The 21,323-nt window shown below is 47.6% G+C and overlaps 2 protein-coding genes across 10 annotated transcripts in view; both read right to left on the bottom strand.

Annotated features, from left to right (window-relative positions):
- Positions 1 to 12,770, bottom strand: part of CNOT1 (CCR4-NOT transcription complex subunit 1) — a 55,476-nt gene extending 42,706 nt beyond the window's left edge. For 5 of the 8 annotated variants that reach the window (XM_072934220.1, XM_030282196.4, XM_072934222.1 and 2 more), the window contains exons 1-6: positions 6,699 to 6,975; positions 2,845 to 2,952; positions 2,130 to 2,228; positions 1,564 to 1,632; positions 1,403 to 1,457; positions 837 to 1,040 (exon numbers count right to left, since the gene is read on the bottom strand). In XM_072934220.1, coding sequence (XP_072790321.1) covers positions 837 to 1,040; positions 1,403 to 1,457; positions 1,564 to 1,632; positions 2,130 to 2,228; positions 2,845 to 2,952; positions 6,699 to 6,800 — 637 coding nt within the window. In that variant the 5' untranslated portion in view covers positions 6,801 to 6,975. Of the gene's footprint in view, positions 1 to 836; positions 1,041 to 1,402; positions 1,458 to 1,563; positions 1,633 to 2,129; positions 2,229 to 2,844; positions 2,953 to 6,698; positions 6,976 to 12,566 lie in introns of those variants that run through there. The other 3 variants (XM_030282197.4, XM_012570327.5, XM_030282198.4) reach the window with 2 other exon arrangements.
- An 894-nt stretch (positions 12,771 to 13,664) lies between these two features.
- On the bottom strand, positions 13,665 to 21,261 carry SLC38A7 (solute carrier family 38 member 7). Of its 2 annotated transcripts, none has more exons than XM_002187580.6 (11): positions 21,146 to 21,261; positions 19,542 to 19,975; positions 19,111 to 19,309; positions 18,882 to 19,023; positions 18,067 to 18,165; positions 17,300 to 17,357; positions 16,840 to 16,954; positions 16,468 to 16,615; positions 16,186 to 16,385; positions 15,867 to 15,921; positions 13,665 to 15,773 (listed from the first exon to the last, which is right to left on the bottom strand). In XM_002187580.6, the coding sequence occupies exons 2-11, from the start codon at positions 19,806 to 19,808 to the stop codon at positions 15,671 to 15,673; spliced, it is 1,386 nt and encodes a 461-aa protein (XP_002187616.3). In that variant the 5' UTR covers positions 19,809 to 19,975; positions 21,146 to 21,261; the 3' UTR covers positions 13,665 to 15,670. The 2 variants fall into 2 exon arrangements, with proteins under 2 accessions (XP_002187616.3, XP_012425891.3); XM_012570437.5 differs by having other exon boundaries at positions 19,542 to 19,935; positions 21,146 to 21,257.
- Between the last annotated feature and the right edge of the window lie 62 nt (positions 21,262 to 21,323).

The following is a 21,323-nucleotide window of genomic DNA, read 5'->3' as shown; positions in this document are numbered from 1 at the left end:
TAATGAAAGGATTATATCTGTGGATCAGAGTTCTGCTCACAGTGGAGAGCAGCAAAGACACCTTGTCGGTGGGCCTTCCTGAGACAGCACCTTTGACATGTAACAACTCCAGGGCAGTTCCAAGAAGAGTGCCCAATATTCCAAAGCAAAGTGTCAGGAATTACACAAGCTAATACACAAATCTTTATTAAAATACATATGAACCAAGAAGTTATATTTAAAAAATAAGAACAAATATTTTGTTCTTGTACAAACAGTAGCTTCCTCTAGGTCTGCAGAGAATGAAGGAGTGGGTTAAGTTCAATTATCATCTTGAGTCCAAAGCCTCCCTAGTGTGATAGGTTTACAGCAAACACTGGTTTTGGAAAGGAACAGACAACAACGGTAGCTTTCAGGAAATGAACCAGAGTTAAAGTCAGAAGTACCTCCCTCACTGTGCTAGTATTCCCTCATCTACATCTAGCAAAACAAAGCAATGCTTAAAATGCAGCTGTTTGAAACTTAAGTTCCTTACTCCATAAGGGGGTTTTCAACTACAGTGCACTGAGCTCCTTTAGTTAAATCCACAAATACCATGCCATACAAGCCAACACAGACTTTAATATCCCTTACTCAATGTTTATTTATCAAAACTTTTCAAGAAGATGAGATCATATTACTGCCCATTGAAAGCAAGCAGAACAGTGGTACTTTTCTGTCAGTTTAGAACTACTAAAATTTACTGTGTTCTAAGTCAGCAAGTTCCCCACCATTTCAGCACTCTGCACTGACAGCAAGTCACAAAGATTCATCTCAAAGTTGGCATCTGGTCAGGCTTTCTGAACAGCACCACTTACCTCTACGTAATGTTTTGAGGAAAGCGTCAATCTGCTCCTGTCCTACCCCAAAGGCTCCCTTCTGCCCAAAGAGGAGATGGGAGAGGAGAAGGTGCAGGACTTCTATTGCAATATCTTGGAAGCCACCTTCTTGATTTCCACTGACGTCTGCGTCAATGTAAGAGCGCAAAAGATCCGGGAGTTTCTGTTTGATAAACTGGGCAGCTTTTGGAAACAGAAGAGGTTAAAGTGAAAACTTGGGATTCTGTTTTAATATGACATTCATTTAGCTAGGTACCATTCTCATAATTTAAGTTTGTTTACCACAGGCCACAACAGTTCAGATTTAAACAGAAATCTAATACCTGAGAACTCAAATATTAATGGACAGCTACACTTTAAGATATCACAATAACCCAGTTTGATTCATTATCAAGCAAGTCATTCACTAAAAGGTCCTTCAGCTTCACACAAGATGACTGTTATCTATTGCCCCTCCCAATGGCAACACTAATTGCAAGGTCAGGTCATCTAGAAAACATACTGCTGAAAAAGGCCGTCCCTGCTACACTACTTTAGAAACTTACCAAAACCTCGCAGATCTGAGCTGAAAGAGTTCAGTAAAGCCAGACCAAAAATCACCTACAAGCAAAAACAAACATTACAGTAAGGGGACCTTATCCTTTCTAACTTGTGAAGTACAAAAAAAAACCCAATTAAAATATTTTTGAAATAAGCTTTCACTTACCTCTTGAACTTTACTTAATTTGATGACTTTACTCAATTGGGCAAATAAATGGGGTGAAGGCTTTAGACTCTGAAACAAGAAAGAATAACATGAAAGTTGTTTTGGGATTAATCTCATTTGCAATGTGTCAGACTATCTAGAGTCTATTTGAAATCTTGGAATATTAGTAACTGCTCTGCTGCAGGTTAACACAAAGCTTCTACGGCTAAACAACTTTCCAACTACTTTTGGATACATTTAATCTAAAAGCTTCTTCCATATAGTGCATTTATTTAACCACTATCATGGCTTTCATATTGAAAGAAACAGAAATAGTGATGATTTTTTTTGTTCTGGTGTCATAAACAACCCATGAAGTACCAACATTAGATGAAGTATCAATTAAGTTTGCAGTCATTCTGAGTGATTGACTAACTTGCTTAGTTAAACAAAAACAAAAAAACCCCACACCAACCAGACAAGATCGATTTTTGAAAAATTTACTACAAGGGAAAACTAGCTGGTTTCCTAGAGACCAATTGAGTGCAGTTTCTGACACTGGAATCCCCTTCAAGAAGCATACAAACCTTTTGATAGTGCAAGGGATTGTCAATGGCGTATGACAGCGTCGAGATAAAGTTTGGTTTTGTAATCAGCGACGCACACTCCTGGATCAGAAATTGAGTCTGAAAAGAACAAGATAACTTGAAGACTCACAGTTTTATAACAGGACAATAAAAATAAACTACTGTGCACTATGTACAGGAAAACTAAAAGATTAAGTACTTATGTAAGTGCCCAAATTCTCTCTAACATCAACTAACTTCATTCAAGCTTTCTTCAGGTTTGCTTTGCTTCTAAGACTGACAAAGTGATGAAACATTTTCCATCATATGTGCAATGTTTTACTTTCTGTAAACATCCTCAGACATTGCAATAGACAGCCCGAGTATTTGATTCATGGTTAGGATCTAAAAAGTCTGAGGCAAAATTGCTTAAAGATGAAAACACTCCTGGCCAATAGACACAGTCAGCACCAGAAATGCCAGTTAATGGATTCGGACAAGCTCAAAATACAGAGAAAGGCTTTCAAACTAGAGCACTGCATCTGGTAAAAGTACCATTTGTACTGATGCAACCTGTTTTTTTCCAGATCAAGAGATTGTAAGTCAGATATCATTTTGAGGATTGGCAAAAATGAAGCTACTGCTTCTAACCCGCCTTTGTGCTTGACCTGGATAAAATCCCACCCCAGATATTTAATAATCAAAATTAATAAACACGTGTTGGTGCAAACTGTACCTGATGAAAATCTTTGCCACTGCTTTTACCATCGCCACTGAAATCCACGTGCGAGAATAGACAGCGTAGTAAATGCCTGTCTGCCTCGGGACCGTGCCTATTCACAATCTGGGAAAAAAAATACCAAAAAACCAGCTTGGTATCAAATAGTCATTACAAAGCAAGATCTGGCTCTAGTTCTATGGATACAGCAGTACTGCTAGTAGTTAAATAATCTACAGTTTCAACAAAACTGCTATAAATGTTCCTTTTAATCAGTAACCTAGAAACCACATCATTAACTCTATTTGCAAATAAGAAGCATAAACAAAGAGAATCTAGACACAAGTCACTGACACAGAAGCCATGCACTACAGAGGTCGTATTCTTATAAAGCTAAGTAAAAATGAGTTTTTAAGTCACCCTCAGGATTCTGCCACCAAAACAGCCCAGAACCCACACAGTCCATGGCCTCACTTCCCCCCATTTTTTCCCACAGCTGCAGCACCTAACTGCAAGAACACAGCCTTGGGACAGCACCTGTGCAATGGGGACCTGCATTTGCTGACTTGTAACACCTCTCATTCATTACTACATCTTAACAATATTACATTTTTGTTTGCATCCCCTACCATTTACCTTAACTCTTGGCTACAGACCAGCTCATCAGCTTGCTGTCTGAAATAGCTCCAGACTGTTTCAGAACGTGCTCCTTTCTTTACACTCCAACCAAGTGGACAGCATTATTTGTTTTTAATAGAATACATACTGTCAAAAGCGTGAAGCCAATCAACAGCAGCTTGCCTCTTTGGCCAAACAGTAGCAGCTAATAACAAATCCAACCTTTGTCTACTAGCAACATTTTTCCTGCTGTTTCCCCTTTTCTAGCTACAGGAGAGAGACAAATATGCCAGCAAAAACCTGCAGCTCTGCCTCTGGTCTGACTGCCTACACCAAGCCCACTGCTTCACCCATCATGAATGTCCTTGTTTGCCAGGAGCTTCTTTGTGAGAAGAGACAAAGAGGGTTGCTTTAGGCTCTGTCTGCTTGGGCTCTGATGTTTGACTGTTTTCATCTCAATTTTTCTACTGTTATCTGACACTATGCTTCCCCTTCCCTCAGAACCTGCTGATTCCAGAGGCTGCCAAGTTTTGTTCTGCTGGAAAGAAACTTCCAAGTCGAATCTAGCTCTGCTTCTTGACCAGAGTCTATAATATACATGCCTGTGCAATGTCAGTCCAGAGTAAACAGCCCAGCTGTGGTGACAGCTGGGCCTTCGAAGGCAGCCATACCCCAGGATCAAGAAGATGCTCAGACTGGTGCAAAAGGCAGCAAACCTGAATCGACAGCAAATTCTACTACCTAGCTAAGGCTTCAGAAAACAGGCATTTTGTTGAGGTAATCCCAATCAAATACACAGATTTGGACATGGTAACAAGACTGACATAAAGCTGGATCAATTTCCTAAGGAGCTGCCTGGTGCTGTGACCAAGGTGAATTCATCGAAGTAATCAGATGCCAAAGAAAACTGTACATACTAAAGCCATCCACATAAATTGGCTGCATCAGAAGTAGATTGCTTCATTGCACTGAGGTATCTTCCAAAAGACAATAATTTGAAAATTTAACATACAGGAAGGAAGGGAAAAGAAGGCTAGAAGTGCAGTGCATCATATTTCAACTACATTCCCTAAAAAGCTCTTCCTGGAAATGGGTAATGAGAATTGCCAATTTTCCCAAAGAAAGAACTGAAAGAAACCTTTGTATTGGCAGCCTTGATACACATTTACATGACAGTGCATCGAGTCATAAAATCAGATCAAAAATACTATTTTTTTTACTGCAGGGGTCACCAAGCACTGACAGGGGCTACCCAGAAAAGTTTTAGAATCTCCATTCATGTTGGTACCCAAAAACTGCTCAGATATATTCCTGGGCAACCCACTCTAAGTGACTGAGCAGGAGGTTGGAGCACATGACTCCACAGGTCCCTTCCAACCTCAACCAGTCTGTGATTTAGGATAAAGCTTGAGCCACATGTAGTTGGATTTATCAGGTAATGTGTCTGGCCAAATACAGGATTAGACAAAAAATAACTTTGCTTTTATAGATTCAGAAAGTTTTGCTTTTCTAGACAGACTCATCCACAAAGACCTTTCTGCCTCTCCAACCAGGCTCTCCTTACCACTTAAGGAGACCACAAAAACTCACTTCAGAGGAAGTCATGGTTTAGAATTTGTGTCTGACAAATGTATAAGATATTTCTGAGTTTTTAAAACATATATTCTATTTCTTTAAGCATTAGCTATGTTAAATGACTGATACCATATTTAAACAGACATTAGTCCCTCAGGCTTTGCCACTGTTACACTCAAGCGACATATTTAAGTGTCATTTTGCTCAGTTGAGGCAAGAACAACTCCAAGTATGAATTTCCACAACTCTACATGCTTAGATGGAAACTCTGCAAATTTGAGTGAATCATGCCAAAAATTTTCCCCAAGTAGTGTACCATGAGACAGAGTTAGTTACAGCACATATATTCTCTTCAACTAAAGAAATATTGTACCAGCAATCACAAAAGTAACGCAATACCAGGGAAATAAAATTTTAAACCAAAAAAGATAAAGGATTCAGATTTTAGGAATTTAGCCTTGAAATTCTAGATCTGATTTATAACCATACACAACCCAACTATTTCCACAGACCAGATCCCAGTCTCTCACCCCTTTCACCACAGTAAGGCTAACAGGCCTGGCTGAAGGGTAAGGAACAATCTGTCCCTGTTTTAGAGAGCTATGCTCCAACTGAAAGGCAGATCAACCATATCTTCTGCCAAATCGAGTCATGCTTTAGTCACACCTTGCTGCAAAAAGCATCTGTTGAAACTAACAGTGATCAAAAGGACAGCATAATCCCAAACGAGCCCCTAGAGAACTGAACTTGCAAAAACATGAGAAACTTACAAAAGCTACGAGACCCATTCCATCTTACACTTAAAAAGCGAATGCTGCTGAAATCACTCTCCTCTCACCTCAAGATAACCAATGAATGCACTTTTGAAGACATCAAATGTTACAGAAACTCACTGCTTAAGCCCTCTGGCCTTCTAATCTGATTCAAATCACTGCAGGACTGCACTGCTGCAGGAAAAAAACCTCAACATTAAGTGGCCCAGCTGTCTGCTGGGAACTGAACTAAACCAGTTTCTAAAACTAGCTCAGTAGCGTTCACTTCCTGCTAAGCACTCCTCTGCAGATAATGCTTTTCAGTCCACCCTGCAAGTCAGAGCTATTTTTAAAAAGGTCAGTTAAAATCGAATTCTTGCCCAAATCATAGATATTTGGGTCTCAACATGCAGTTACTCTGCCTGCCTTTTGAAAACCCAGGTCCAAGACAGTCAGCTCGGCTTCACAACCAACCCATGAGTCACTGAATGAAAAAGGAAAAAAAACTTCCATCAAGGGAGGAGAGAGCATTCAGAGGTAAATTACAACATACTCAGGCTTTCAACTTTGAACACCGAATGTATACGTTTTCCTCCCCTTCCCAATCAGTGTTCTATTGAATGGCCAAAGGCAGAATGATTTAACCTGGAGAAATTAGGAAAGTTTTTCACGCCACCCTTCAGGAGCAGCAGTTAATCCTGATATTCAGCTACAAAGTTAATACTGGTCTCAGCTCTGGGCTGTGTTCCATGACTTGGCAGATGAACCAGCAGGAACATCAGACACACCCTGCAGTTCCCACCACCACAGAAAACAGCAAACAGTAACATATATACAAGGGCACAACAGAGTACAAACACAAACGAGAAGAGAAACTCCAGTTCACTTTAGTAAATTGATTTTGCAGCACCATATCACTTTACTTACATGCTGTATTTCCTGCTGGCTGGCTCGGTAGTTTTTCTTGGTTAAATTGTCCACCAGGTAGCTGATTTGAGACAAGGCCAGCGAGAGCGAGTCAAGATTCATTGCTGGTTGGGGCGGAAGCAGGCGGCCGAGCCCGGCGCAAAATCACCATTATTCCCCTTTAGTCACCTCAGAGACAGGTCAATTTTTTTTCCCCCAATGAGCCTTTATCTGTTTTTGTGTTACTTGCTTCAGCTCTTCTTTCTCAGTTGTCTTTGTCTGTTCTGAAACATGGCACCTGGAAAACAGTATTAAATTAGATTTAACTTCTGTAGCAATGTCACATAACTATGTTCACAAGGAAAATTAAGTACTATTAAGTTTTCACAACACAAGCTCAGTTTTTTTTACACTACCCTACCACTTTTCTTTCTGCATTTTGCAGTCTGCAAGAGACAGCACACAGCTCAATCAGAAGAACAGTTTTTAGCACCATGAGAAAGAAGAAAATAAGATGAATAATGAACTAGATACACAGCAACAATGAGAGGTCAGAATCCTTCAAAGCACCCATCACAAATTAATATTAAAAACACACTTTTACCATCTCTGCTATATTTTGCCCCAGAACATCCAGGCAGTATTGCCTCAACCCTTAACACCGAAACAAGCAATTGTGAATGAGCAACACACAAAGAACTGCAATAAACTAACCCTAACATTTGGCTTATACTGAAACAGCTTTCCAGTGAGCTACAACAGCAGAGCTTGCCAGCTTAATAAATTTCTATGACAACACAAAACTTGGCACTTGACATCTCATCTGTTAAATTACAGATTGCCAGTGTGACAAAATTGCATCCCAAAGCAAGTCCTGCATATCCAACAGTGTGGGGAGTGTCGAAGCCCCAAGCTGAGAAGCAGCACTGTGCATTATCAAAGGTAGACTCAAGCTGGAGAGTCACTGCTTGGAAGCTCTACCTGATCAGAGCACAAAGGTCACTAGGCTTCATGCCAAGAGTCTGAAGATCCCTTTTTCAGAACAAAAACTATTGCTTTGCAGTCTTGGCTCTCCATGGAGAAAACCACCAGCACGTGATTTCTGCCTCATCATGGAAATGGGTGGCTCGAGTGATGTGTTCTTCGCCTGGGACGCGGAACTGAGGGCAAACCAGTCCAGGGAGCATTCCTGCAGCAGCACAGCTCAGCATGCCGGGCCTCCTTCTGCCAGCACCAACAGCAGCAGCACACAGGAAGCTGAACAGCCTGTGCTGGGTGCAAATAGAACTCTTCTTTCCATCTCCCTTTATGCAAAGGTTTTCACTTGCCTACACTTGGAACCATACCTTATTTTAACATGTCCCTACACTTCAAAAAACAAAGGAGCAACAAATCCTATCAGGGCAATGCAGATCATTCTGCTCTTTGAAAAAGTTTATTATATTACACAAATATATGAGTAAGTTATTTGTAAGAAAAGTCAAATCAACTGACTTGCAGACTTTCAGTTTGCCAAAGAAAACCCTGACTACTCAATGAAGGCATGCAAGATCCTTCTTATGCAATAAAGCTTACATCTCACAAAGACCAAAATTTCAAGCAGTAATACTGAAAAGTATTCTTCAATGACAAGGCAGTGGTCTCTAAAAGAATTTCAGGACATGCCTAAAACTGCGGTGAGAAGAATTACACAAAACTTCAATTTCTTTTTAGTACATCTGACAACCTAGAATTCATTACCTTTACATATAAAGGTTTAAAAGGCCATTGACTGTGGAACATCTAGAAGGGAGGACTGGCACAGAAGTTTAAAAAGATTTCTCAGTAGTACAGTATCTGATTTTTTTTTTTTAATAACCTTTAAACTCCTCTTTTGGAATAACCTAGAAAATGCCACTGGGTTTGGCAAGTACATGCCTTTCAAGACAATCTTACTGGCAGGGTTTAACATGCATGACCAATATAAAGCTTCTGAAAAGCATTTGTTAAAAAATCAAGCACACAGACCTCAGTGCAGGACTTGCACTTACGCTAAAACCAGCAGTCAGCAAGGGGAATTCAGTCCCATCAGGGGACCAGCTTACAGCAACCAGCCTGGAGAACTCACAGGCTGTTTGAACTGCCTACAGGACATAATACAAAACTTTAACTTGGCCAATTTTTAAGGCAATAACAGAATTTCAGAGTTTGCCTTTCAGCCCCCCAGGAAGAAAAACTGCATCTCTCCGGGCATTTTTCATCATACCAATACAAACAGCACAGCAATCACGCCTACTCCACCTAAAACTCAGGGGTTTTAGTACTGAAATTCTCAAGCTGGGCTCAAGCCTCCCTGCTGCCATACCACTCCCACTGACCATCCCACCCTCCTATTTAGCATCTCTTGTCTTCCAAAAAAGCAGGGAACGCTTTGATTGCAGAGAAGAAAATCAAGCTTTGCCACCTTCTGACTGCAAAACCTGTCAGTGCCACTGGACAATTCAAGCTGAAGGCAAAATGGGATTTTTGTCTTTCAAGGAAGCCTCTCAAGCAAAACCTGAGCAAACAGAGACTCAAGGAACACAATAGCTGAGGAAACAGCTTCCTACTTATGTTCTAAACATATGGTTTGCACTGCGTGTATCCCAGCACACAGCAAACCTGACAGCTCCCCCGGACACAACATTAACAGCACTTCAGAGGTCAAATGATGCAACCTAACTCAGGAGAGTACACAGCAACCAAGGAGCCTTGCCTGCAAAGCAGAACTGCACAGGTACCTCTTTGGTCATTCAGTGCAAGGCTAAAATTCAATTACTACAGCACCGATTAAGGAAGCTATGAATGCTATGTGAAGCAGACTTTATTTTTAGATCCATATATCCTTCGTGGGAATTAATCTCCCTACACTGGCCTCAACAATTCAGGAAGCTTTCAGTTCATGGGATAAACTTGCCAGGTTCAGACAAGTCAGGCCTCAGCCAAAGGGAGTTTATAAAAAAAATCAGATTACCTGGCAAAATTAGCTATTTTCAGTCACACATCCTATAATACAGTAATGGTTTAAGATACCTGGCACAGGACTCAGGAGCTCTTACAATATTACTATTTCATACTGGGAAACACAATCCATTTTAAAGAGATAAAAAATATTTACCAAATTCTACAGCATTACACACCCTGAACTCTTCCTAAGGAAAACGACAGCCCATCAGCAAAAGACATTTGTCATCTATTTCAGTAGATCTTTTTTCAAGAGCAGAGTTCTGCTGGATTAAAATATAAAAATATGCAATAAAATTTCAGGCAAAAATCCAAAGATCATAAAGTAAGAGTGGGCCAATATGAAATCACCCATCAGGTGTGACCAAAGACACTCCCTACTAACCAGAAATCACTAGAGAGTAACTAAGCCTTGATGCTGAAGTTGATAACCCTGAAGTCTTCCACGAATTCAGAAACACTCCTACAAAGGAAGTAATTTCAAAATTTCAATTACTTTAAGCTAACTTCAGATCTTTTTTTCAGAATTTTGCAGAAGTCAGTAACTACTGCTGCTGGATTTCAAGAGTTGTATGATTTCAGGGCAAATGTGCTGCATGTGGAGGATAAAATAGATCAAGTGACACAAACAGCACTGTGTTTGCTGATTACGTTCTAAACTCCTGTCACAAAACATCACATAAAACATGCTAAAGGGACCACTGCTAAACCTGCTCTCTGGAACAGTCTCTTACACTCTTTTTAAACCCATGAACAAATACAAAACATGGAAGAGCAGAACACTTCTATGAAGGCCAATGCTGGGAGCAATCCAAGGGAGAAAGGTGGTTTTGAATCATACTATACTTTATATTTCAGGATGTCTACCACTTTGAAAACTACTGAGGAAAAAAACCCAGAGTGAAAGTCACATTAGCAGTAAAATAAGCTCCTGATTCATTAGACCAGTTCAAATTCAGGTGTTTCCAATCAGAAAAGACACCTGAACATTCCATACACTGTAAAGCTGCACCCAATTCCAGTAAACTGGAAGTCAAAAGATGATTAGACACAGTAACTTTAGTTTTCAGTGTGGTTGAACTAAGCACCTAAGTTTTGCCTATACAGTCAGGTCAATGAAGCTGCAGTTTGGAATCTACATCAAATACATGAGATATGCATCAAACGTGACATGGCTGCTGTAGATACTTTCTGATGTGAGATACTTTCACATCTCTACCTAGACTGATAAAAAAAAACAAACAAGAAACTCTCGCTTCCCAGTTCTCCTTCAGACAAGTCCTGCAGAATAAAGTTTCTGCTGGAGGCACAAAACGGAGGGACTTGTTATCAAATGCTTCATAGTTTTTTACCATCCAAAATGTGTTTTAGAATAGCTAAATGCTATTTTAAAAGTCAAAGAAAACTGCAGTGTTCATACTTTGGGGATGTTTTTGGAACAAAAGAGAAATCTGGCTAAAATAGTGATGGCATCAACTATGATTCTCAGTGATGACAATTCCTAACACGATTTAGTTATGTCCCATCACAGGGACACAAAAGATTACTGTCCTCTATTGCTGAGCTATGTTCCCATAGTTTCTCTTCCACTTACTCAGCTGAGCACCAAGCATGGCCATTTCAGCATAAATCTAAAATCTAGGAACCCTATATAAGATAAACAGTATAAGGTATTTATCCAAAGAAGAGACGTAGGTAGGCAACAAACTGGCTCTGAGTTTGGTTTGGAGACACCAGGCCAAAAGCATTAACAGTTAAGAGTGAACTTATAAGCAAAAGGGCTGAAAGAATCAAAATAAAAATCGTGGAAAGGACAGACCAGTCTACTACCAACTAAGTTTGTTTCCTGATTACAAGAGAGTTATCCCACCTGGACTCACCCTGCCCATGATTTTAGCCAATGCCAAAGTAGTTACCTTAGAAACAAGAATCAGTTGGGTACACTAAGAGTGACTTGTCAGAGTCACACCTGTTTTGTTACCTGCTTAAAAAAAGTTCCTGAGAGCGGTTGCCATGCTTCCTTACAACAAGTGGGATTCAGAAACAATCTGAGTACACAATATACCAACAGACTAGTGTTGTACCTGCAGCACTATCTCACTTCTGTTGTAAATACAGTCCAAACTGGTTGTGGTTTGTTGAAATTAAACTGTGAGTAGTCCTGTATAAGGAGTAAACGGTACTAATCCAAGTTCGGAAACTATTGTAAAGAAGCTCTTGTAGTGATACAGAATCTGTCGAGACACCCAACTGTTGCTATTTCTAGTTTAGAATTATACAAGTCTATTTTACTGGGCAGTGTTTTCTTAACTGAAGGACAGCACTGAGAAGGATTTCTCTTCTGTGGTCTGCAAGAAGGTTATGTCGCCGGATTATTTACTACAGCTCACTTTTTCCGCATTTTCTGCGGGCAAGTCACAACACCGATCTTCTACGGAGGCCGCCGAGCCCGGCCGGGGCAGGCCCGGCCCGGAGTCCTCAAAGCTCCACCTGTCACCACCGGCGTTACACAAGCCAAGGGGGAGAAATGAGCACAGCTCCGGAGCTGGCGGTTTCCCCGCCACCTCGCGACGCCGCCGCCGCCGCCTCCTGCCCCCGCCACCGAACTGGGAACACCCGCGGCTCCCGCCCCGCACCCCGCGGAGTTCCCTCTGTCGCGCAGGGGCGGCCGCAGCACCGAGGGGTGCGGGGGGGGAGGGCCGCGGGTCCCGCCGCTGCCTCTCGCACACCCCGCAGGGCGGCCCGGCCGGGCGGGCGCCTCAGCCGACTCCGCTGCGCCCGGCGCAAGCCGGCCCGGTCCCTCTGCCTCCGGCCCCGTCCCCACCGCGACCCCCCCCGCCCCGAAGCTCGCAGTGCCCCCACAGCCAGCCAGAGCAGCCCCCGGGGCCGGGCGGGCGCCGCTCCCACCTCGGCGGTGTCGTGAGGGCCGGGCCGGGGCCGCTCGCGCGCTTCTCTCGCGCCGCCGCCGTTCCGATACAAAATGGCGGATGGGGTCGCGCGCTCGCGCCGCGGCCTTTCCCCTCCCCCGTCCTCTCGCGGGGGGGGCCGCGGGGGGAGCGGAGGGGCGGAATGCGCGCGGAGCTGCCGCGCCCCTCGCGGAGAGGCCTTCGCCCAATCAGAGCGCGGGGCCGCGCGAGAGCCGGCCAATCAGCGCCGTGCGACCTCGGGGAGGGCATCCTGCCGCCCTCCGCGCGGAGCCTGAGCCGCGCGCCATTGGCCGCGAGGGGCCGAAATCCTTCCTACTCTCTCAGCCAATCAGAACTCCGAAGCGCTCTCGGCCGGCGCGTGCGCGCCGACGGCCAACCCGCGCTGCCGAGGCCGGCCAATGAGCGAGGGGCGTCGCGCGGGGGCGGGGCGGGAAGGGGAAGTGGCGGGCGGTGCCAAAGGGCGCGCGGAGTCATGGCGGGGGGGGGGGGGGGGGTACCCCTCTCCGAGTGGTGCGGCCCGCCCCGTTCCCCCCCCGCCTCGTTGTTTCCTCACCCCAGAGGTGGTACAACCCCAGGAACGGTTTCCCCCCCACTCAGCGCTGTGGTACAGGCCCATGAACTGGCGTCCCCTCCCGCTGCCTTGGTGCGGCCCGGGCGCTGCCCCCCCCCACACTGTGGTGGCTGTGGCTCCCTCAGAGCGCTCCAGGCGCGGGTTTTCCTTTCTAAGGAAATCCTCTCTCCATTTGCACCCTCCCGGATGGCCGGCCTGAGTTCCCGAAGAGGAAACTCCCTTCAGTTCCTTCCCGCCCGTCTCAGCCACACCACACCCGCCTGCTGGCCCCGGGGAGCGACACTGAGGTCCCGCACCAGGACCGGGGCCCACAGAGCCTTCCCTGGCATCCCCCGGCCCTGGGCGGAAGATACCCCAAGGGATGAGGGTCTGAGGAAGGCAGCGGGACTTCCCAGCTCCACACCATCCATCCCAAAGCTAGGAGAGCTGGGATGCCATTTCAGGATATGGCTTCATCCCTGTATCCCAGCCGGGAGTATCTCCCACAGAAACCACCTGGTGCTGGCCTGACACGCATCACAATGTCACTTTTATTTAGTTACCTCCACTTCCTGCATGTACAAAATACATGTTAAAAGGCCAGTGTTTGTAAACAGGGGAGCAGTAAGGCAAACAAGAACACCCACAGCACCTCCAGACCTGCCCAGCCCTCAGCCATGGGGGCACCAAGGCAGCCCAGGTGTTTCCCATGTGACATGAAACATCGCATCCTCCTCCACTTCGGCCAAGGCACCTCATGCCTAGCACACCTTCAAGCAAACCAGAGCCACAAGACCCACCAGGTACCAAACCATTTCATCTTCCTGCAGGGTGGGCACTGGGAGGCATTTCGGCACTGGCATCTGCTGAGTGTCTCTGCTGGGCTCCACGGGAGGTGGCTCTGTGCTCCCCACGTCCAGGGCAACTGGCCATCTTCTTTATGCCAAAGGGTCCCCAAGTCCCAGCTCCTGCTCACAGGCAGGATCCTGGCAAAGGGCTTGGGACACAGCCAGTGCCATACAAGTGGGGGTTTGGTGGAGCCTGGTTTTGTCAAAAGATGAGGGCACAGATGCTGGAGATCCCTTGGGAGAGGAAGGAGGGATCTGTGCCTTCACAGCATCTTTCAAACATTCCTGCTGTGCTTTGGGCTTTTCTTCCTCCTCTATCTGGGTCTCCCTGTCCCAAGCAGCAATGGGGAGGTCCCCATTTACACGCAGTGTTAGTAAGGAAAGACCAAACATTCCCACACAGGGAAGCACCCATGGGCTGTTGCCCCTCCTGCAGCCATTGGCTGCAGTGGGAGAGAGCCACGTTGAGAAGTGTAGGAGCTCAAGCCATGGTTCTCCTTCCCACCACAACAGCCTGTGCTGCTTCCAGAAGATGCAGGAGGTGCAGGGCCAGGTTTTGCACAAATCTGGGCTGAACCCTCGTCACAGATGCATCAACAGCTACACCTGCACTCCTCCCTCCCCAAGGGTTTTAGAAGCCAAACAACATAAAAAGAAAATCAAAGATAAACAAGAGAACAATGCTATTGAGGTTTAACACCCCCAACCAAATCTGCAGCTGGGGGAACTGCTCAACCCAGAAAAAGCAGGAATGAAACTATCATCCAGACAGACAACAGAGGGACAGTCCAGAGCAACACCAGCCACAGAGAGTGTAAATTAAAAAGAGAACAATATAAAACAAATTAATACTGACTGCTCCATCCCAAAAGTATCTCTTAAAACCTGGCCCAGTCCCATTTCCTGGACACCTGGAAGAACGGGATTGTAAATCTGGAGAAGAGCATTGCTCTATTGTAGTGTCTTCAGTAGGTTGATGCACCCATAGCAGCTTCTCTACTGAGTGAGCAACCCCTGGCAAGGAAAACATTGCACTGGCATGTCCCTACCTCAGGGGCATTCTGATCCACAAAAGACAAAACCCGAACAGGCTGAAGGCAACCCTTTGTAACACAAAGTGCAGCCCAGGCAGAGGGAGATATGACAGTAGGGGCAGGAGACCAGCTGGAAACCAGAACTCAAACCAACCATTGACACAGAATAGGACTATGGGATGTCTCCCTGTCTGATAAACATGATTAGTATTTCCCTTTATGCAGAACACTGCTTCTCTCTGCAAAGTTGGGAGAAGGACTTTTAGCTGTGGAGAGGAGCTCCACCAGAACAAGGGTTCATACATGAGAGCAGCATGGCTTTGCAAACCCCAGCCATGACCCCTTAGTGATGTCTAAGGGAGTGATGTCTACTCCCAGGGGCAGAAAGAGTTGCCCTGGATGACAAGTCCCAGGTCCCCTTGTAGTGTTGCTCTGGCTTCACCAGGGAGCCAGGGCTGAGAGAAGCCTGACTGCCTGCAGCCTTAAGACAATGAGATACAAACCACCACAGGGCTTGTTCAGCCAAGCCCCAAGTCACAACGGTTCTCTTGGATCTTCCCAACACACCAACATGTTTTCTTCCCACTTCCCTTTGGTCCTAGGGGAAATCTCCATCCCCTCAGCAGCAGCAGTGCAGTCCAGCCTGGAGGAGTCAGGCTGTAAGATCTGCGAAGATGGCATTGGCAGTAGTCTGTCCAAAGATGAAGGCTCCAAGGGTGACCATGAACACCCCATAGCTGACCTGGGCCCACCAGCTGTGGATGCAGGAGGACAGGGAGTATTTAGAGGGGTCCTTCACCCCAGTATCCTGAGGGGAATGGGGGAGAGGGGAGGCACATTTCAGTTACCTGATTGCCCTGGTTTCTTGGATCTCGGAGAGCTTGGCTTGAATCAGGCAGAGCCCTGAAAGGCAGGGAAGGCAAATTAGAACCAGATGAGAACTATCCACTGGGGATTGAACAGACATCCTATAAATGAGGGAGCTGCACTCCCTGTTACAGAGCTCCATGTCCAGCCAAAATAGTTGGGCTGCTGACTGGCTTCACACCACATTTTTGTCCTCCTCTAAAAATCTCCTGGTTCCTGTGTTTCCATCCTGTCCCTCCCTCTTCGAGACACAAGGCCACGAGAGCTTTGTCAGCCCCTAAGCATCCCAGGATGCCCTACCTGGGAAGACAAAGATGAAGCAGGCAGCCAAGCCCCCAATGACAGAGATGACTTTGCCAATATCAGGGATGAAAAGAGCCAGAAGGAGTGTCAGGAGGAACCAGCTGATGGTCTGAAGCAGGCGCCTCCTCCGCTCCCGAACCACGTCCTCCTCCACTGTTACCCCGGTATAGCGGAGCCAGAGACCCTCCAGGACAGCCCTGTGGGCACAGACCCAGGACAGAGGGGTTTCCTCGTGCTGCTCCTCCTTCCCACATCAGCCCCATCTCTCCCAGCACTCACCGGCCACAGAAGTGCAGGATGGGGTAGGACGTCAGCACACAGAGGATGATGAAAGCCCGGGCGAGGGCAACAGGGATGTCATTGGAGGGGTAGGACATCAAGACATCCTGCTCCACGCCAGCTCCAAAGGTCAGGAAGCCACAGATGCCTGTCAGGAAGGGAGCAGTCAGCAGGGGAGAGGGACAGGTATCCTGAACATCTGTTTGAAGGACCAGACTTAGATGGATATGGCACAGAGCACATTGCAGAGGTGTCCGACGGACTCTCCTCCCTTCTCCCTCTGACCCTTGCTGACCAGAGGGTCCCTGCCCTCCTGAAGCTCACAGCCACTCCAAGGACTGTGCCACACTCACATGGTGTCCCCTCACTTACCAGTGCCTGTGTAGACGAAGAGAGCAATCACCATGGCTGCTGTCACCACTGCCCCCCAGGTCTTCACCTCTGGCTGCTTCATGCTGTTGAAGACGGGCACGCTGCTCACGTGGCACTGCCAGGACACAGAGACAGTGGGGATACATGATGGGCAGAACCACGGAGCATCCTACTCGTGATATTCAGCATGTGTTGTGATATTGTGATCCTCCAGGTTTGTCACTGGAGAAGAAAAGCTGGAGGTACAGGATGCCCTGAACATCCTAGCTGGGGTAAAATGGATCCTTCTCCATTCAGAGGTGGTGAGATGTTAAAAAGGCTTCAGTCTCCTTGTAAAACTGTGCACGGAGAACATGGGCAGGGTTTTAGCCAATCAACCAGCTAATTACACAGGCAGGGTTTTAGTCTGTCACCCAAACAACCATAGGATGGAAGGGGAGTGCCAAGCTCATGGCCTTACCTGGAACCCAAAGCAGATGGTGGGCATGGCATTGAAGACAGCTGTCCAGCTGGAGGGGCTGGCAGGAGAGAAACATCCATCAGTCAGACCAGAATCCTCTGTGACCCCCATCCAGTGCCCCAGGGGAGGATGAGTTTGGAGTGCTCAGTGTCTTTGCCTTACTCCATCCCCCCACCCAGGATGATGCCATTGCATGGAATAAGGTTCTCCCTGAAGACCAGGGCCTTTCATTGAGACAGAAACAGCCAAACCTGAGCACATAAAAGTAAAAGTATCAGTAAAAAATAAGGATCTAGTTGGGTAGTGCAAAAAACTGGTCTAACCTTTGCTCTGCCATAAAATTCCTGCACTGGATCCAAAAATATACACTGTGAGGAAGGGAATAAGCCACAGTGGTTGTGCTGGCTAAAGAAATAACCAAAATCATCCAAATATAGACACAGCCCTTGATGTGAGCATAAGCACTGCACAGGGAATCCAGGGCCGGATATGTCAGGGGTAAAAGACAACCAGTGCTATCAAAACCTTTGATGGAGCCATGGGGGACCTTTAAGAGGTCCTTTTCCTCCTCTTCATCATCTGCTCCTCTGAAACAGGCAGAGGTGCAGCCACTTGGGAGCTTCTGGCAGCAACATGCAGAGTGCACAGGACCAGGGATGGGACTGATGAAAGATTCACCCCTAGCCTTTGCAGCCCTTGCTCCCACAGCCCTGCCTGGCTCTGCAGTGCTATGATGACACCGACACAATCATGTCTCTTGCTCTCACCTGGTGGGGATCTCCACAGGCACCAGCTCCTTGTCAGGCCAGATGTACTTGATGATAATGACTGCTGTGACATACCACGTACCAATCACACTGAGGGAGCTTTGAAAGATGATAGGAGGCTGTGAGTGCTCTGCCTCCCCACTTCATGGAGGGTATCCTCCCACCCTCTCCATCCCCATCTTCTGCCCTGCACAGCCCAGGCTACCCCCCTTCTACCTATCAGACCCATTTTTGCTTTTCCTTCCCACGAGAAAATACCAGGAAATGTCACCCACTGTTCCCCAAGCAGATGCCAACACAATTTTGTTGCATTTAGGGGTTATCCTATCATTCTGTGAGTGGCAAACCTGCTAGACTTGGGTGTTTGGCTGGAGAAAGAGGCGAGTGTTGAAGCAGTGACACTCCTTGGTGCTCCTGCTGGTCCAGCCCCAGCAGCCAGGTCACACCAAGATTTCTGGTGGAGCAGAGCTGGCCTGCAAATCACCCAGCCTAGGGACACTGAGTGGCTATCCTTTCTGCTGGATTGCCAACTCAAAAGATAGGAGACAATGTAGTTGAAAGCAGCATTCCATGCTTCCTCCAGCATGCAGAAGGGAGGGACACAAGCCCTGAAGTATGACACTATGGCTGCACAGTGCTCAGCTACTCCTCTGCTTCCCAGATGGGGAAACTGAGGCGTGGGAAAGCAGAGGGTGAGTGGGCAGATGTGGCACTAGAACCACAGCATTTCCAGTCCCTGTCCTCTACAACCATGCTTATGTGGGTGCTGGCTGGCCCACCCCAACTCCCAGCCCCAGAGGGCTCTTCCCACCCACCTAGCATATTTTTGGAAGCCAATCTCTTTGGGGATGGAGAGGGGCAGGATGAGCAGGAAGGCCGTGATGCTGATGGTGAACTTGCGGTCTGTGTACCAGTGGCTCCCAACTTCCTCAGGCTCCTTCACCAGAGCAGCAATGACTGTGGGGACAACCGAGATGGTTAGGTTGGCCCTTCCAGCTGAAGGGACAAAAACTGGTTATTATTTGCTCCACGGAACGCTCTTACTCTTGTCCTCCTGGTCTCCAATGATGATGAGGAAGGCGATGCAGGTGCCAAAGGTGTAGACAGCGATGGCCACCTCGCACAGCACACCAGGCACCTTCCCACAGACGGCCCACACAACCTCCTGGTAGGTGCGCTCGTTGCTGGCCTGCGAGCAGTATGCCAGGATGACCAAGCCTCCGATGATGAAGATCAGCATGCACTGGGATGGGAGAGAGACAGGGAGGGAACACTGAGCCAACAATATGGCAAGGTTCCCTGAGCCACCCCAGGCAGCCACCCCTCAATACACTGAGAACCTCTGGTGCACCTCACCCAAATGAGCTTCTTCCTAGGAGTCTAGTCCTCCCCAAGCCCTTTCGGGGGCACTACATGTTGCTCCCATGCACCCTCCCAGGACGGAACAAGGGACTGTCCCTTCTCCACTCTCTCACCATCTGTAGGGTGATGCCTGCAGCCACGCCACCAGCCATGCTGAAGGCAGCAGGGAAGTTGAGCAGCCCAGCGCCGAGGGCAGCGTTGACCACAATGAAGACCGCTCCCAGAGCTGATGTGGCCCCCAAACTGTTTCCTTGGCTCTCTGAATTTTTGAGCACTGTCTCCACACTAGGGCTCTGCAGGAGCCTGGCCCGTTCACCAGCATCGTCACTCCACTCCCAATCCTTGTAGTCACTGTTGATGCTGCCAGTGCCCTGAGCCATTGTCCCTCTGCAGGTGGCCCACGCCACGTCCCACTAGTGGTCCTGCACCAGGCTCAGCCGGGCACCTTGAGGAGGGTCTTCAGCCAGCGCTGGCTCCATCAGGCAGGAAGGTCAGCAAACAAACAGGCTGGAATGCAGCAACACAGGAGTCAGGCACTTCCCTACTCCTACAAGGGCATGAAGAATGACATTGTTAAATATTAGTTAAATTATATTAACAAGGGATAATCTCGGCATTAGGTGGGGGCACAGGGGAACTGAGTTCCTGGGTCTTAGCTCAGGAGATCACAGCACACACACACACCAGCAGAGATAAAGCAGGACTTACCTCTTGTCCCTCATATCCAGGAGGACACAACTGCTATTGGATAGGGGACTGAGCCCTGGCTGTGGGGCTGAGGAGCTGCAACCTCACAACAGGACTCGCCTTTCTGTGGGCATGAGACCCAGTGTCACAGCTCACTTCCTGATTTCCAACCCTAATTTCTGCAAGCTCTGCAAGAGCAGCTGTGCACGTGCTTCTGAGTAAAGGGCAAGGCTGGGCTCAACAGGAATGTCTCCTGTGCAGCAGAAATACTGTGTCAACAGGAAAAGCAGGACTGGCCCCTTCCAGGGCACCCCTAGGTTGACAACCAGTAGGAGATGATGTCTCAGAAGCTTTTGGAATTGAAGATTTGGTGTTTCCAGCATCACAGCCCTTGGGGGTTGGAAAGCCCAAATCTCATCCCAGTGTCTCCAAGCAGGAGGAGACTGACCCTCACAACCTGGCAGAATTTTGTAGGAATCTACATGACCATGGGAAATCTCTTTTCAAGAAAATCTGGCTTTTATTCCTAGAGGACATCTACAGAGACTCTACCTGCCTAGCTCACTCCTTGCTTCTGGGCTATTTAAACTCTGTGCTTGTACTATGAATGTTCTGTAAAGATTTCTGGGGAAAGGGAGGAAGGGCCCCCCTGTGCCCCGTGGGTAGGACCGTGGAGGGACAGACCGGTGGGTCCGCGTGGGCTGAAGTTCCCACCCGGCCGAGGATGCTGCAGGGGTCGATGCTTCTCCCATGGCCTGGGGGAGGATGCTGAAGGGTGTCCTTTCCGTCCAGGCAAAGCAGCCATACTCTGACAACCAGAAATCCCGAGAGCAGGCGCCTCACCGAGGGTGACTCGACAGACCCGCGGCCCTGCTCGGGCCCCGGCGGCGCCCCCGGCCCGGAGGAGCAAGGCCCGGAGCCGGTGACGGTCAGCCCGCGTTCGCAGGGGATGCACAGACTCCTGCCCTAGCCTGTCGCTGGGCTCCCCGCATGTGTCCCCCCGGTCTGTCCGTATCCCGGCCCCACTCACCAGGCGGGGAGCACCCTCTGCTCCGCTCCCTTCAGCCCCAGCCCCGGCTGAGCTCGGCGGCAGCGCGGCGCGGCGGCGGCTCCGCCCTGCCCGCTGCACGCCGGGGGTTGTAGTCCAGCCCCGGAGGCGGGGGAACATCAGCGAAGGGGAAACATCCCCCTTCGGGTAGCCCTTCCCA

Source organism: Taeniopygia guttata, chromosome 11 (genome assembly GCF_048771995.1).
Source record: "Taeniopygia guttata chromosome 11, bTaeGut7.mat, whole genome shotgun sequence".
NCBI classification, from domain to species: domain Eukaryota; kingdom Metazoa; phylum Chordata; class Aves; order Passeriformes; family Estrildidae; genus Taeniopygia; species Taeniopygia guttata.
The sequence above is the reverse complement of the archived record's forward strand: the minus strand, read 5'-3'. Positions and strand labels throughout refer to the sequence as shown.

Bases quoted from the DNA above. Each gene is read 5' to 3' on its own strand.
- SLC38A7 (XM_002187580.6), bottom strand. From the start codon at position 19,808: ATGGCTCAGGGCACTGGCAGCATCAACAGTGACTACAAGGATTGGGAG. The intron at 19,310-19,541 runs GTGAGAGAGTGG...CTCCCATCCCAG, and splicing joins CAGGCATCACCCTACAGATG to TGCATGCTGATCTTCATCAT. The intron at 19,024-19,110 runs GTAAGAGCGTTC...TTGTCCCCACAG, and splicing joins TGGAGACCAGGAGGACAAGA to TCATTGCTGCTCTGGTGAAG.